This window comes from Oryzias latipes, chromosome 3 (genome assembly GCF_002234675.1).
Source record: "Oryzias latipes chromosome 3, ASM223467v1".
Classification (NCBI taxonomy): Eukaryota; Metazoa; Chordata; class Actinopteri; order Beloniformes; family Adrianichthyidae; genus Oryzias; species Oryzias latipes.
The window spans coordinates 34,013,451-34,030,692 of NC_019861.2; the positions used below are offsets into that span (position 1 = coordinate 34,013,451).

Below are 17,242 nucleotides of genomic sequence, written 5' to 3' on the forward strand. Positions count from 1 at the left end.
AGAGGCGTGATCAGCATCTCCTTCTGTCAATGTGACATAGGTGACCGATCATAAACAACGCCAAAACAGAGATGGATTATCAGACTGCCAACTTATTGTTTGGTGGACATTTTTGACCAATAGATTTCTATATTAAAAATTGTGAGAAATTGTTTTGGATGTTTCTAGAGATGCATCATTTCATTAACAGTCTTCGCCCGCCGATTATGCTCAGAAATATGAGCTCTAATGAAATCACGATAGCTGATAATGAAATTAACTTTTTTGAAAGTTTAACCGATTAAGGAAGAAAGCATCTCAGTCATCTAGAAATCAGAATGTGCATCCACATATTTATTTTAGGTGTAACATTGGACTTGACATATGAAATTACTAAACTGCAGCATAACTTCCTGATTTGCATTAAATCTGGGGGAGACTTGGCATATGCACAGTAGTCTTCGTCTGTTTAAACGTCACACCAGCATTGTGCAGAAGCATGGCACCGAAAGTGCTGTCTAATTCGCAGAAGTTGTAGTTCACAAGTTTATGTCTTAGTCTCATGCACCTGTACGGGGTCAACTCGTACGGGTGCTGCAGGTTTCTGGGTTGTCTAGCTCAGTGTTTTTCATCCAGTGTGCCGTGGGAGATGGTCAGGTGTGCCGTGGGAAATAACCCTCATTAACTGATCTAAAACATTTTCCATCTGCAGGATATCAGCTCTGTGTTCATCCAAACAGGCCCTGATAAAACACAGAGTAGTTAGGAATATGAAAGATCATAAAATACTTTTTTCTTAGTGTTTATTTGATTCTATTAAAGACATTTTGATAAGAATGACGGTACCGCAATTTAGCTGCAGCTACAGCTGTTTTTGGAAAAGTCCCGCCCCTTTAACTGTCTCCACCAATCATTCTTGGTGGCTTAATCATACATCATCAGTCTGACCAATCAGAAGTGGTTAAAGTCTTCACTTCCTTCTTTCGATTCTGCTCACAAAGTTGCTCAGTTCCAACAAAAGTACCAGCTAAAGCTCGTCTTTAGCGGTGTAGCTTTCCACAGAATCCGGTGTCAGACCGTGGAACAAGTGAACAAAACAATGAAGCTCAGAGACGATTGTCTTTCTGCATTCGGCGGCTGTTTTCACTACATCTCCCATGATGCATTGGGTTAAATTGACAGCTTCTCAGCGCACAATGAGTTGTCCTTGTTAAACGTCTTGAGACCACAACGAACACACATCAAACAGTTTTTAAATCTTTTAACTTAACCCTTTATTACATCTTTTAGAAAAAACAGCTGCAACTTCCAGCTTTTTCTGCCACAATTCTCACAAAAATGCATGTGAGATTGTGGAGGGGCTGTAGATCAATACAGACTCTGAGTTTCTTCTTCTTTTTACTTTTTGGATGCTAGTGTGCCGGGGGATTTTTGTCAAGGTTAAAGTGTGCCGTGGCTCAAAAAAGGTTGAAAAACACTGGTCTAGCTCTATGGAGGGTTGTAGAGAGGAGCAGTTACATCTTAAGGGGAGCTCAGGTGTGCCTTGAAGTCCCTTTGACTCTCATGTGACCAGCTCATGGGAAATCCTATAAATAGAATGTACCATTGTGATGCATGTGTAAGTCTATCATGAAGTGTAAGGATACTAAGTGTCCAAACTTTTGCTCTGTACTGTGTGACATTTAGGTGATGCCGTCGCAACACTCTGGTTGTTAGTAAGATGCGCAAACTGGCTGCATGCAAATGCTTTAATCACATGGTTTGTACGTGATACGTAAGTGCCCATAGGGCGCCCATAGCATGTCCACACAAGCTACACTTTGTCTAATTTCCTCATTTCTAACAGCTGCTGAATGCAAGGGGCACATAAGGAGGGTGCACCTTTCTTTTGAACAGCACTCACTGGCATCTTACCTCCTTGAACCATACTATTACATGTTGTTTAGATGTCAGCCATGACCTGTTGCCTGTAGCATGCATGTAGAAAAATATGTGCCAAGACATTTTTGGAAAGGAGCGATCTATGACCTTTATATTTCCTGTGGGCCACTTGCGTGCCCCATGCAGATTTGCTAATTTTTTGCTGCAGATAGCATATATGCATTTGTAAGGGGCGTTTCGACAGACATAACCTAATGCTTTACCCAAAAGCCTGTCAGCAACCTCTTATTTTGAAGAAGAAAAAAAAAATCTTGGGAAGCAACGTACATTGCTTTCCTCTCTCCCTCAAAAACTTCCTGTGTGCTCAAGCTCATTTATGTAAATTTATGTGATTCAGAGGGGCAGAACAGACTCGCCCCTTGTCTATCTTTAGCAGCCCAACAAGCAGTGCTGCATCCTGACAGACTTATGACTGCAGGGACACATGTCTGCTGTGACCACGCTCACGGATTAAAATTAGTTGTATTTACCACTACACTCCAAATCTATAGCGCCATTGTAGCCGGTGTGTGTGGTTCTTCAAACATACTAATACACAGTACAAGCACATTAGGAAGTTCTTTGTTATTGCACACATTTTGATTTGTTCTGTCTTGTTTTGTTTTGTTCTGCCACCAACAGATGCTTCTTTTTTATACTGGCAGTTTTACCAACTTTCCCAGTTGACAGGATGTAGTTTATGACTCACTGCTTCTCCCCCTAGCATGCTCACTGTGTATGCTTCAGATTTTACAAAGCAGATCGGTATATTTATACACAAATCTCTTCTGTTCATTGTGTTATTGCAGCTAATTTAACCTGGTCAGAGATGTGTCAGTCAGCAGAAACTCCCCCAGCGTCGTGGAGCCAGAAACCCCGCTCATTTTCTTAAGATTTCCAAATGTAATTTTTCAAACTCAGTGATTGTTTTAATCATTCATGTCTGCCTTAGTAGTTATTAACACGTCATCCTGTGATGTGAATGCATATTTATATCTGCTTGATTCTGACTTTAATTAACTCTGGGCTCTTTTGTAGGAGCAAATGTAACTTTAAAAACTGTTATTATGACTTTCAATGGAAACCAATTACCAATTTAATTTTAGTTTCCTAACTCTTTGTGCCTGTAGGGTTCAAATAGCTAAGGTTGGTACTGAAGACAATTAATAATGCAGACATGGAGGGATGAGAGTGTGGAGGTCCTGTCTGTCCTGTACAACACTGTGAAAACACCTAAAGCCTGGTGGCAAACACACACAATCGCACACATACGTGTGTATTGACTCTTGGCAGCTTTTATTTATTGAAAAAGTCAAACTAAGAGGTTACTGACTTACACGGTGCAAGATACAGCAAAAAATGGACCCAAAGAAGCCAAGAAATGAAAAGCAAGCTGGAACAGTACACCAAGAAAAGGCCCTACAACACAACATTAAATATCTACAACTCTCCTCTTGAATAATTAATAGGAGAGGCTTGGCTGTGTACTGAGGAATGCCAATGAGAAAGCTTCCTGGCAATCTTTGCAGATATGAATAAGTTTTTGTCAAATCTGAAGCCCCCCACCCCACCCCCCACCTCAGTTTGCCTGGTGTGGCAGTGATGCAGAGAGGCATGACTTTAAACTGTCCCTGTTCCCTTTCGGCTGACATGTCTCACAGCTGAGGACACACAACAGAACCACCTGCTTCACCCAAAACCTCAGAGTTGACAAGCATGATACCATTATGGCATTCTGAGAAAAAAAAAAAAAGTTGGACACCCCGGGAGGTATCTTTGTAAGAAAAAGACAGACAGTTTGAAATTGGGTGGAACTATTAACCCTCCTACACTACACATGTGACAAGTCGGAAACACCTGCTGCTTTTACATCAAGCCTGCTACTTTTTGGACATGAATCCGCTTTGCTTTTTCACTTGCAACCTTTAAGCAGCTTCAGTTCCTCATCTATTGATGCTTATTTTACTAATTGGAACAAACATCAAATTCTAAGCTGTTGTGATAGACTCCAAAACAGCTGCTCACATGTTCCTCTGGGATTATTCTTTAGTGCTTTATTTAGCCTCTGACAGACTATGTGCTGCAGAAGGTAAACAGCGAATTAGTTGGCTTGCAAAGCTTTATTGCATGTTATATGGTTTCCTTTTGGGGCAACTCCTAGTCTGATTCGTTCACTGGTGAACGTCTTTTCTGCGCCCACATACACATACTCCGTTTCTGAAAGTCAATGTCAGCTTGTAATGCTGGCAAACGTCGTGGACGTTTAACACCCGGTCTACAGGAATTCATCAACTACTAGAATGTCCATGGCAGTTACTAGGACTGTTTGGACGTTATTTGTATATACTTTGGAATATACTGAAAAAATGACTATTTGGAAGGATACCAAAATATTATAGACTGATTAGTTTTATTTCACAAAATATTCACCTTATCAGGCTTTTTTCCAATTCATGGCGACCTCCATAACTGTAAGTACTTGTTTTTCTGTCTGTAAAACCTGATTTCTGATTTTAGCTTCACAGAGCATACAAATGAAAATAAAGCAGTAGAAAGACCAGGAAAACGTAGCAGCTAGTAAAATATGACACCAGCTGTAAAAAGCATGGAGTCATTTTGACTGCTGTGGTCATTCAAGGTAACACTCAGATCTCTTTTGTGTTTGGAAAATTTATTATTAAACAATGCTTGAACATAATATAAATACATTCAGGAAAAGTCAGGTATTTTGTTTTCCATAGTCTTACTTTAGGACCGTCTGTAGTAATCCTACATTGGATGAAGCTGCTAGATGGAAATATATATATATATATATATATATATATATATATATATATATATATATATATATATATATATATATATATATATATATATATATATATATATTTTTTTAAATATATATATATATATTTTTTTATTCCTGACTAGCTGTTTATCATCAAAATAGGTCTGAATGTAATTGTATTGTAAATGTATTGTTAGTATTTGCAGAGAAGCGCAATTAATGTCAAGTTAACCTTTTTTCTGGCAGCTTAAACAGAAATTGGGTTGCAGGCTGCCTTTCTAAGTTTATTGACCTTCCAAAGAGTCACTCATATGTTTACATTCATATTGCACAGAAAAGACTAAAATATTTGTCCTTATTGACTTACTTTACCTGATGTATAAAACATTACCTGTGGGTAGTTTTTCACTAGGGTTAACACTACTTTTATAGTTTTTTTTTCTTTTTTCTACTAAGGAAAAAAATACCAATTCAAGACGACAACACAATCTGTATTAGTAGTCACAATATTTACTAAATGAATAATACCCACCGTTGGTTTATTTTGCAGTTTTATTGTTTTGAAAACATTGAAGGTTTTTTGTCTCCTTTTTTTGTTTTAAAACAGCTCTACAAAGCCCAAGTGTTAAAATGAAAAGTTATTTGTTTTTAATAATTTTGAATGTTACACAAATGCTTACATGTGAGTTTTTAGTATTCTGACAAAAACTCTATTGTGTTGACGGTTTTTAAACTACACAAACAGGCACAAAACGGGTCAGATCCATTAAAGATTGATTCAAAGCTGATGGATTCATAATGTTCCGATAAGTTTCACCTCTCGGTCGACCCCACTCCGCTGCTCAATCACAGCATCCAAAGAACTCAATAAAAAATGGCTCAGCAGTATGCAGGAGGACTCTTTTTTGACAGCCACTTCCCCCACTGAGCAAAGAATGGATGTTTTTCAAAATCATCATTATACTGAGCTTCAGCACTTGGTTTGTGTACTTAGATAAATATTCCAGCAATTTCACTTGTTGGAGTCAAAAGGCAAAAATGGGGAGCGCTAAGTGTTCCTCCTGACTTTGGGGAGTTTTATGAGGCAGCAAATGAATGGACACCTTGACTTATTTCTCCATAAAACTGTCCAATAATAAATAATGACTCCAGCCTGTTTTATTGAGGGTATTCATTGCAATAAATACTTTGTTTTTTAACGGGAGCTTTTGGCAAGTCGTTTCTAAATCCGCCTTCAGTTGTTGATCAGATGCATGTCAGCTGCAGTGATGGCTAAAATTAAAGACTACAAGAAATCTTCATTACTGATTAGTCAGCTGTTTCTTCTCTCATCGCATCCCGTCATCGATCGTTCGTCCGCTCAATTCAAACATCAGAAACGGCAGCTTCTGTTAGAAGATCTAAGCGCTGTTTTTTTTTGTTTTTTTTTTGTCAAAATGTGCAACTCAAAAAGGGAATTCTAAAATGTGGGAGAAATCACTTCACTGTCCTTAGAGTGGAATGATTTAGTGAAGAAGCTGCGGCCTCATTTTCCCTCTCTGATTGTTAGCTGACCTTGATAAAGCAACACGACAGGATGACACATGCCTCTCAAAGCTGCACTTTTAACCAGACTTTTGACAGAGAGCTTAGACTGTGTGCTAATTCTGCCCTGCCTTTCATTTCCTCGTGCCTCATTGTCCCGCTGTTGACCCCGCTGCATGACATTCATTTAATCTGGCCTGCTGTCAGACACAGAGGTGGCACATATGACAGCTTTCACCATTTGTGTTGTGTTTCTCCTCATAACAAGAAGTAAAAAAATAAATAAAGAAAAGAAAAAGGCAGATGAGAGCGTGTGCACACGTTCCCTCATGAATAAACACACGCACTCCCTCATTTACCTTCCCTTCCATGAACTTGGTTTGTTATTCATCTTGTCCCTTCTCATTTTTCCTTCTCTTTCTACTTCATGGGCACGGCACAGACTCCCCCCCTCCAAAAAATTAATAAATAAATAAGAGCGTGACTTTGAAAAACGACACGGTGGCTGAGGCGAAGACGGCTTTTTGTCCTCGGTCTCATTGAGAGTCTTTTGCTATTCATTGGGGCAGCGCAGCCACGCCTGCAGGAGAGGCAATCTTATGCAGATCACATTGAGGGGCTTCATTACCTCGAAGCCAGCTACGTTTTGTTCTCCCTCAAGGGAAGAGCGAGGGGAGAGCAATGGCTTAGAAGAGAGGAGTGATGGAGAGCAAAAAAGGGGAGGGAAGGAAGGAGAGAAATAAAGTAAGAAGGAAAAGAATGTGTGCAGGGAGGGTGAGTTATCACACCTGAGTGGCAGCATCTTTATGGTAACATAAAGAAAGGCATGTGTCTTAATGCATATGTGCAGATCGGCAGAATATTTTACACATTCTGAGCTCACACGCCTACGTGCAGTCACTCTAAACCTCCCCAAAAAAGGAAAGAAAAAAGCCCAGGAGGCTTGAAAGAGCTCATATTACCGGATCCGGACCAATGACTGATGATGTGACATACATAATTCAGAGCTGCACTGGATGAATTAGTAATGCACATTTGTGTGTGTTATTGATCAGCTGTGACTATGCGAGCAGGTATGTCTTGTTTTTCTTTGCGTCCATAACTTTGTAACAGGATGTTTGTCACTTCTGGGATTATCCCACTGATCCTTTTCCTTGTGGAGCCATTTAAAAGAGCTGAATTAGCTCAATTAGGAATAGGAAAAAGGACAAAAAGCCCATGTAACAGAACATTTCTAAAGAAAACGAAACAAAGGTTGGCCAAACTCTGCAGTTGTGGAGTTTGTTACCTCTGGTTGGTCTTGAGGGGCGCTAATTGTCATGTTGGAATTGTTTTCACAGGCATTAAGGAGCAAAGTCATTGACCTTATTTGGAGTTCATGGTTCAACATTCAAGAAGACACACAAATGAAAGATTCCAGCAGGTGATCAATGGCAGGCATTACTGTACCAAACATATAAGAAAAAGGAATCTAAATGAATCCATGTGAAGGTCAAGTGCTACTAAATGACTCTAAAAGGAACAAATTGAAAGGTTTTCTTGCGGTTTCTTTAAAAACATATTTATTTATGAATGCAGCTGTGGTTCATGGCTTAAAGCTTACAGCTCTCAGCCTGAACAGCAAGTAAAGCTTTAGTCAGAATTGCCCTAATGGATACGGGCTACCTGTGGGCAAAAAAAGGGCAAATCTGCACGAAGAATCAAGGTCGTAGACAGCTCGGTGAGTTTGCAGAGCTAAAATGTTTAATGCACTTTTTTTTTCTGCGAGCACGCTGTGAACGACTGGTCATTTCCAACACTTATACAACTCACAAGGGTAAGTAAGGGTGAAATAGGTGAGTCGTACAGTTTTTCATTTTTCCAAACCCCCGAAATCCTGCAAACTGCGCAAGGAGCCCACTAGTGCTGTTCACATGATAAGCCATCCCCCACCCCCCTTCGGTTGCAGCCTGTTAAGGAATTACACAGTATATTTTGCGTGGACATTCTAGAAGCATTATGAGAGGATTTAACCTTTTACATACACCCGTGAAGGTAGGTAAATCCTCAATTGGGTGCGGTTGGTAAGGAGCCAATAAGCGCACTTTACTAACGACTAGAGTGTGGCATAAGGACACCATAAGACAGCATCACCAATATGACATAAGTGCGTACACCTTACAAATTTATCACAATAAACCCACCACATGTATGTACTATTTTCATGATGCCCTTTAACGGTGCTGTATGAGCCTCGAGAGGACTGAAAGAGACACCTGTGCTCCCCTTAAGGTGTGCTCCTCTTTATGCCCTTCCACAGTACAACCCAAAAACCTGCAGCACCCGCTATGAGTTTGAGGCCGAATCTGAATTCTCTCCCTACCCCTCTGGCTCCAATTGTAGGGGCATTTGGAGCTTTAGTGGTTCCCAAACTGGGTAACCCTCCTCCAGTAGAGTGATCCACGTCGCGCTTGTGACATGGAGAAGAAATGCATTTCTTCACATGAAAAAGCAAATGTAAGCATTAAGTTTTTGTCCTTGCGTGACTTTTTAAAGTTATAAAACCAATGTTATGTATTTTCCGAGCGCTGGCAGCTACGGGCTAACGTACATGATGATGTCATTGAGTGGTAGTAATGTCCGCATTTAAAGACACTATTTTTCCGAAAAATAGGGAAAGCCAAGTTACTCTCAAAGAGAAGTTTAAGATCAGCTCAGGAGTAACGGTCACATAAGCAAAACCAAAATTGACTCACAGCCTTAAAGAGAAGAGACCAAAACCAAACAGACAAATGCAGAAGCTGCTGCCAGATGAGGTGAGATAGTTGGGAGTTGCACATTATTTACAGAGAAACTCCAGCTTGTCAGTTAAATCGTTCTGCCCCGGAGGCCTGTCCAATCCCCATTTAGCTTCGCCACAGAAAAGGGCCGGCTGGCAGATAGACAGGCCTGAGAGGGCGGGAGCATTGGCCAGGTTCACTGCTCTGACCCCCTTTCACCTCAGAACAGCCTATGAGCCACCCACCAGCATCATCCCGGCCCACGTCCCTGCCCAGCCTAAGAGCTGCTCATCAGACGTGCTCCAGACCATCCTGGCCCAGCTCTGGCCCAGCTGCCCAAAGTGTTAAAGGGCCAGGAGCCCCCTGCTACTCAGCCCATCTGCCAAGCTTCAGAGCAGAGTCTAGGATCAGAGAAAAGAGAAACACCAGCTTCTCTTTCAGCTCAAAGCTCAACTGAGAGAGGCTAGATAAAAGATGCTCTATAAATGTGGGCTGCTCTGACCCTGAAACACTGCGATTTTTTATTCACAGCCAGACTCTCCAAAACTGATATATGTTGCAGATATACTGCTGCATCAGCACACAACGACAAAGTTTCCCGGTATATCCAGAAAGAACATTTTTATTTATAGAACATCTGGCTCAAGTAGAGCATAAAATGCTCTGAAAATATCTCATTTTTTTCCTCTATTGATCCAAAAGACTGACTGCAACACGTGGAAAAAAAGGAAAAGCCATAAAGAGGGTTATGTATCATCCTACGAATTTTAAAACTATCAGCGTGGTAATTGTGTGTGATCACAGGCAGCTTTTCACTTGGTGATGGAAGCATGTGACGATCAGCTCCAATAAAAGCCTCTATCTCGCTCATTTCCATATGTCTCCTTGTGATCAAGTCTGCTCATTCATCGACCAAATCTGTGATGACAAGCCTTTACTTATTTTCACAGCTGCCGTTGGTGATGAAAGCATAATCAAAAACATCATCAAGACCCCCGCGGAGGGAGACGCCTGTGCCTGTTTGTCCTGTTACCCGCATACTCCTAAAATGCAAATCAGCTTCAGGTAATCTATTAATGTCACTTCAATTTTGTGTCTTTGCTTCAATTTGGTGGATCTTGACACATTTGGCACGGATCTGCTCTTCAGTTCGGGTTTCGGAGACGCAGACGAACCATCTGTCTGCAAGCCCGCTTATTAATCGCCCTGATAATGAAACAGGCTCGCAGCCCAATACTCCTGGGGCGCCTCTCGCGCCTGCTTCACATGGCAAAACTACATTCAGCAAGTTTGTCTTGTAGCGTAGATTATTGGCATTCACACCCCCTCAGCAGAAAGAGGAGGGTCTAGCGACCTGCTCCTAATTACCTGAAGTGTCACTTCAAGCAGACTTTGTAATTTCCATCTACATCCCAACCCCCTTGTTGTTTGCAGGCAGTGGCAGAGCCTCATAATTCTAGCATATGGTCGACAAATATACAAGGGAATTTGTCAGCTTGTTCTGGCCTTAAAGTCGAAGACCCCATTAAAGAAAACTGGATGCGCTAATCTTGGGAGATTTGTGCAACAACGGTGCTCATCATGGCCAGGCTTGCACAAATAAATTCACCATTGCTGAAATGAAAGACTTTCATTAACAATATTTATTTGGAAAGCAAAGGATATGCATGAGGTGAGATAAGGATGGGAAGGATACATGGAATTTTAATCAGCTGCTGGGAAATAAGCTTAGTTCCGTTGTTTTTTCGAAGATTAGAAGCAGAGGACATTAGACAAATCCTGGATTTGTAAAACACATAAAACAAAAATCAGCATGATAACCTGAAAATTGCTGTGTTCGATTCTAGCTGCGCTAATTATTATTCTTATATTAATTAAAGATGAAATCAGCGTGTGTAATGTGGAGAGGTTTTCTCACAGCGATGAACACTGAATCCCAGTTAATGCTGTTGTTGCTCAGGCAGGCGGCTGGGGAGATTGGCAACTATATCTGAAATGCTTTTTTTTTTTTTTATTTCCTGAAAAATCTTTTTTGATTCTGTAGGATGGACTTAAAATGGCCTCATAACCTGTGCCAGACTGAATAGCTGCAGCAGTTGGACCTGGTGTGAACAGTCCTGAATGCTCTGAAGCAGAAGGATGCCAGAAGTCTCTGCTTTATGTTGAGACTGGTCAGCTGCATCAGATCAGCTTTGCCTTTTTTATAAACAAGTTGTTTTTTCTGCAGGATTTTGGCTTAAATTTTTAAATAATAAGATGCTATGTATTTCTGGTCATCTTATTTTTTTTTGACGCATCATTTTTAGGTTTGTTATAACCACGATAGCCTTAAATGTTACAGCAGAATCATAGCACTCATGTAGAACTGCAGCAGGATTGCACTTTTCCAGTCTTGATTGTCCTTCTTTATTCACTTAGTTTTTTTTCTCTTTTTTTTTTGGTATTTTCTGTGTTCTATTTATTTATTTATTTTTTATCTATATTGCACACACCCAGAAATAAATGCATCTAGAGCATCGGCAGGCTCAGGGTGCAACCTCAGGGCGCCGTGCAGACCAAGAACCAAACCACAGACCTCTAAAGCTGCCCTTTATAAATTGGTTTATGTATAGAGGTAAGAAACAAGAATTTTCCACAGGAGTTCTCTGTATCGTGTATATAAATAATAATAAAAAGGTTTCTAAGGGACAGATTAGCCAATGAGTGCATGAACAATGCCTCATGAATCTACCCAACTCAAAATGTTATTTTTGTCATTGATTCATAGTAACTGTTTGTTTATGAGTCTGACTCAAAGTGCAGATGGAAAATAACTTCCTGTGGATGCTGTTCTTCGAACTGCAAGAACCTCAGTCTTTGGCAACTCGCCTGCTGACCTCATCACTCTGCATATTCATCCGTGCATGCTGGTATGTGTCCGTATGTGAGTTTAAATCTTTGGAAACTCAGAGGACAGACATCTTTGTGGAAGGATGGTTACAAAGAGAGAAATGGCTAAAAAAATGTTTTCGGAAAATTTCCAAAAACACATGGGAGGAAGAAATGATGGCTTTTCATATAACCAAGGTGTTTTATTGCTTTGCTCTTGACTGAAAAGAAAACTTTAATTACAAGGCTTTTCATATAATTAACACTTTTATTGCAATCCATAAAGTTTAACTAACCCTAAGCCAAAATAATTCATTTTTTTGGAGCAACATTTACTCAAATGTGATGTGAAACGGAAAACACTGGGGAGGACCTCTCTGCCATCCAAATGCACTTTTTCACTTACAAGTCCCTAATTTCACTGAAATGTCAAGCAAACAAATTCTACATTTAGCCCTCCAAACGGAGAGTCATGGAAAAATTGTGTCTTCGAATTTGGATGTTACTCCCACTCGATGACATCAGTAATCACCAGTCAGCTACGTTACCGCGGAGCTGCTAGTGCTCGGAAATATAAAACAACAACATTGGTTTTATAGCTTTAAAAAGGTCATGCTAAAACAAAAAGTCATTACTTAGATTTAAATGTGAACTTCTGTGCATCAGAGCACACCAACATGAAGAAATGGCTTTGTGCTGTAACACGGAGGGACGCCAAGCACTCCACAGCGAGGGTTAGCACTCAGAAAAACTATTTCGGACAATCATACCCCTGCAAATGCAACTACAGTTGGAGGGGTAGGGAGAATCCGTAGGGGGTAGAGTAAAAATTAGGATTCAGCCTAAGTTTCTTAGTTCTGTTTGGTAGAAAATGACAACAAGAAAATGTTATTGTTCACAATGACTCAAAACTGAATAAATGAACAGCCGTGAGAGTTTCTTAACTTTCAAAATAAGCGGAGACAAGTTGGCATTGAATTGTGTTGATGACATCAAAAGTGTTTGAGTCGTGCTCATCAACTGTATATGAGAATTGGTCTGTGTGACCTCTCCCTCCTGGCGTTCCAAACAGGAAGTACCTGCGGGCTCTGAGAACTCAAAATCCCATAGACTTCTATAGAGAGATAGAGTGATAGCTATAGAATACAGCCATTACTCAGTCATTCTATCTGTCAGAATCATCATTCTTACTCTATTACTTATTTTAACATGTTCTTAATGAAAATTGTTATTTTTTCTTTTTTTTTTTTTCTTGTGCAAGTTATTCAAGGTATAAAGTATACTGGCCAATCAGATGCCTCAATAAAAGTAGGCGGTGCCTGCTGGCCCCATGTCCAACGTTCAAAACATTTGATAGATTGTGTGTAGCCCATTTTCATGAGTTAGGGGTGTGGACCTCCAACAAGCTTACTCCTGATTGGCGAGAGTGGTTGCTATAGAAACCGTGACTCAGATGGACTTGGACCAATAACTGCTTACTGACGCCGTCTGGCTCCAACATGTTTGGCTAAAGGTCTCCAGATGAGGTTACTATTTAGGTTGTTTTTTTTAACTGCTGAGCTGTTTTTCTCCCGTCTTACCAGCGGAACCAACTAGAAAAATCAACTCAAATGGGATGCCGTCACAGAAGAGGCGCTGATAACAGACTTATCCCGACCGCTTCCACTAATGACATCAAATCCCATTCTGACGCACCATTTCACCTCCGGTGAAGGGAGCACCTTTGCTCTTTACTTCCTCTCATTGTTGCACTGTACTTACAGAGGTGATCCACTACACAATTAGAATGATAGGCACCTTCATTCTCAGTCATTCAGAGAATGAAAGTCAGAGAAAAGTCACAGAAAGCCAGCCGTCTTATCCGGCCAAACCTTTTAAAGGAAGAACAAAAGGTCCGTCTCCTTCGTTTCCCATTAACCTCCATGCTCCTTCACACACAGGAAACATGGCAACCTCTGTGGCCCATGTCACATATCTCATCCGGCTGTGGGGACCGCTTCCAACGGAAGATGGTGACATTCAATATAGGGGTTTTCTATCTATCCTAGTCCTTGACAGATAAAAGGTGGGTGTTGATATTTGTCCCTGCTCTCACTGATACAGCGAGGATACACTCGTGATAAGCAGAGAGCTGCTAAGACATTGATGAACTGTGGAGTGGAACTGACAGGCTCTGTAAGTGGATAACATCGTCAGAAGAAGCAGGCTGTTATGGTCCGGATTAGATTTTTGATTGTTTGGCGCAGGTGAGTTAACGCCGAGCAGAAACGCATCAGCACGCTCAGAATTGTCTGACTTCAATACCAGACACAATGCGGCATCTTTTCCACGTGCTGTAATTGCATTTGAATGCTTCCTGGTTTCTGGTGCAGATTTGCTCATCGCGTGTGTAGCAGACTTCTCCGACATTCATTTATCTCAGCTCCCTGTCCTGTGGACTTTATTAGTTACCCACTGCTCAACACACTTCCCGTAATCCACCGAGTCACACAGTCTCTTTTTCGGAGGGTGACGAAAATGGAACACTGTGGAAGGAAAGTAGCAATTTATGAATGTGAGATGAGAGAGATGAATGACTTCTTGTTTGTTTGTCCGGTGCGTCTGATTCTTCCCGTGATGCAGCAGCACATGAAAACTTAACAAGAGGAAAACTCGTTTTCCTTTCAAGCCTTTCAAGCAAACAACTGAGCACCCATGAATGTTTAATTAATCAGGAGTGACAAAAAGGAACAACAGTCAACAAAGAGATGCCGATTTCCATCTCTTATGCATTATTCTTCTGGCAATTCACAGTGCTGTCATCTTCCACAACTGCTTTGGATGGTTGTCCCTGCACTGCTCCGACAAAAACCCACGGAGAGCTGCGGCACTTTTTAACTGAGATCCGAAGGAGGGAGCAGCAGGGTTCAGACAAGAAGAGTTCACTATTATGCCGTGTTTACACGGATACTTTTGCAACGTCGTTTGTTCCCTTTTGCTTCCACCACAGCAGCAGCTAATAAGAATCAGCTAGAGTCATCAGTCAGCAGCTGAAATCTTCAGTAAGCCATCTCTGCTTCAAAGAACTGACGCAAAGGCTGCCTCGCGCAGATGGGATTTAGCAAACAGATTCCATTACATACCTAACACCATCTGCCCTAGCGTGTTGTGTCAGCTTCTTGACAGGTAACAAGAAGCTGCTCAATGAGGAAACACAATAACAAGCACATACCGCCCAGCAACAGACCCCCGCACTCTCACTGAGCTCCTCCAGTGTCAAAACGGCATAAAGACACACTCTGATCTCCTCCTGCTACGTTTTTCTACAAGACTCCTGCTGCTCCTGGGTCAGTGGTGAAGCTCTCTGAAGAAAAAAACAGTAATGATCCACTGACAGGCCTCTGCCAATCCTGCATGAATAATACATTATTATTAATCAGTGGCAATTTGACCGCACAGAGGAAGGGGAGAACCCAGTGTAGAAGGAGTGCTTGTGTATCAGCGTATGACACATGCATTCAAACTCTGACCATGCTCGCTATGCTGACTCAACAAGCAAGTTCAAATGCTTAATTCTTTTACCATAAATCATTGCAGACTTCCTAGAGAAAGTGGTGTGAAAAGACGAATGAAGACACCATTACTAAGAATGCTACAAATATGAGAAAAAAGCCTCTGATCAATCTTTGATCATCATATAAACATAACTGACTGCATCAAGAAAATGTTAAAGAATGCTGAAGAAACCAAGACACTTTGGATGTTTTGTGTTATAAAAAAGCAAACCTTTACATGTTTTAGTGTGCCTGAAATAAGTCTTGAGCTCCTCAAGCTTTAGTCACAACTGGTGTAACAGGTGGATGCGGGAGAAAAAATGACCAAACAAGAATGGGACATGCACAAATGTTAAAGATCGCCGATCGCTCATTGAGATAGAATGTTCATGCACAGGTTGTAGCAAATATTTAAACAACATGCAAAGGTAAATAAGGGGAAAGTAGGTGAGATGCAGGCGTCTCGCGTGGATTTTTTATATTTTTTCAACCCCTGAAATCCTGTGGACTGGGCAAGGAGCCTGTTTGAATTGTTCAAGTGATAAATGTGCGCTTCTTGCGCACCTGTGTTAGAAATGAGTAAATTAAATAATCAGAGTGAAGTTTGTGTGTGCATCCTACAGGCGTCCTATGGGCACAGCATTTGTACGTGGTCAGTCAGGAGCCAGTGTGCGCATCTTGCTAATAACTAGAATAGGGTGATGTACGACAGTATCCTCACAAATACTTACAAATACGACAATTGTACATTCCCTTTTCAGGACATGTCTTTAGGTGGCTGGATGAGCCACAAGGGAACTGCAGGACACACTTTTTAAGATGCAGCTGCACCTATCTACGACCCTGTATGGGCCCGGATAACCAAAAAACCTGCAGCATTTGGACGGGTCAACCCCTGCATGGATACATATGACTGAAGCATTAGTTTATGAGACAAATTCAGTATATTACTATTTATTGTTGCTTGTGTCTTGTTTGTTGTGTTTGTACTGTTTGCTGCAGAAGGTCTTTCCTCATTTTTGAGGTGAAGTTGGCAAAAAAATCCCAAAGCTTTTTTGACTGATGTATCACTCTCGTGTCAGAGCAGTCAGACAGACTTGTATATAGACCTCCTTGGTTCCATTTACGTGTACTTACTCATTATTTTCTATGCAATAGGCCACTAGGGAACAGTTGGATTGGAAAGCTCTCACAAGGATTATCTAAGGCGTACGTTGGAAATGTGTCTTACCAACAGCAGACATCTCTGCAACAGATGCGCGGTACGGGCCTTGGAGGAACTGTGGAGGATTGTCGTTTATGTCCTGAACTTTGATGATGAACTCTGACGGCGGCTCCAAAGGGTCGTCTGTGTCGGCGTTAATGACCTGGGCTGTTAGCGTGTACTCGGCTTTCTCCTCGCGGTCGAGCCTCTTCATGGCATGGATGTCTCCCGTTAACTCATTGATTGCGAAGATGGTGCCCGCCCCCTCACCTGCAAGGACGTATTTGATGTTTTTGTTGCCCACATCCAAGTCTGTGTGCAGCTGCAATCAAAGGAAGAGAAAAAAAAACAAGGGGTCGTATTAAAAGGGCACAGGCAGAAGGGGGTTTAATCGTTGCACCATCAGCAGACAGCAGAGGTTCTTACCATGTAAAAGCAGATAAGTGCACTACATGCCTGTGAGGTGATGTTACTGCTGCACTTTGCTGAAAGTGGTGTAGCCTCTGTACTAACGGGGCTCAACATGGCTTATGTTTTGCTAAATGAGCCCCGTTGGGGACAATACGTTTATAAGTATCAGAGGGAAATGGACCATTGGCTACACTGTTGCTCATTACACATCACAAATGCATCAAATACACACAAATTGTGAAGTATATTGCTCCCT

At 41.3% G+C, this 17,242-nt stretch overlaps 1 protein-coding gene across 2 annotated transcripts in view; it reads right to left on the reverse strand.

Annotated features, from left to right (window-relative positions):
• cdh8 (cadherin 8) overlaps positions 1-17,242 on the reverse strand; it is a 117,524-nt gene that overhangs the window by 52,122 nt on the left and 48,160 nt on the right. For both annotated transcript variants that reach the window (XM_023953698.1, XM_023953697.1), the window contains exon 3: positions 16,603-16,897. In XM_023953698.1, coding sequence (XP_023809466.1) covers positions 16,603-16,897 — 295 coding nt within the window. The remainder of the gene's footprint in view (positions 1-16,602; positions 16,898-17,242) is intronic.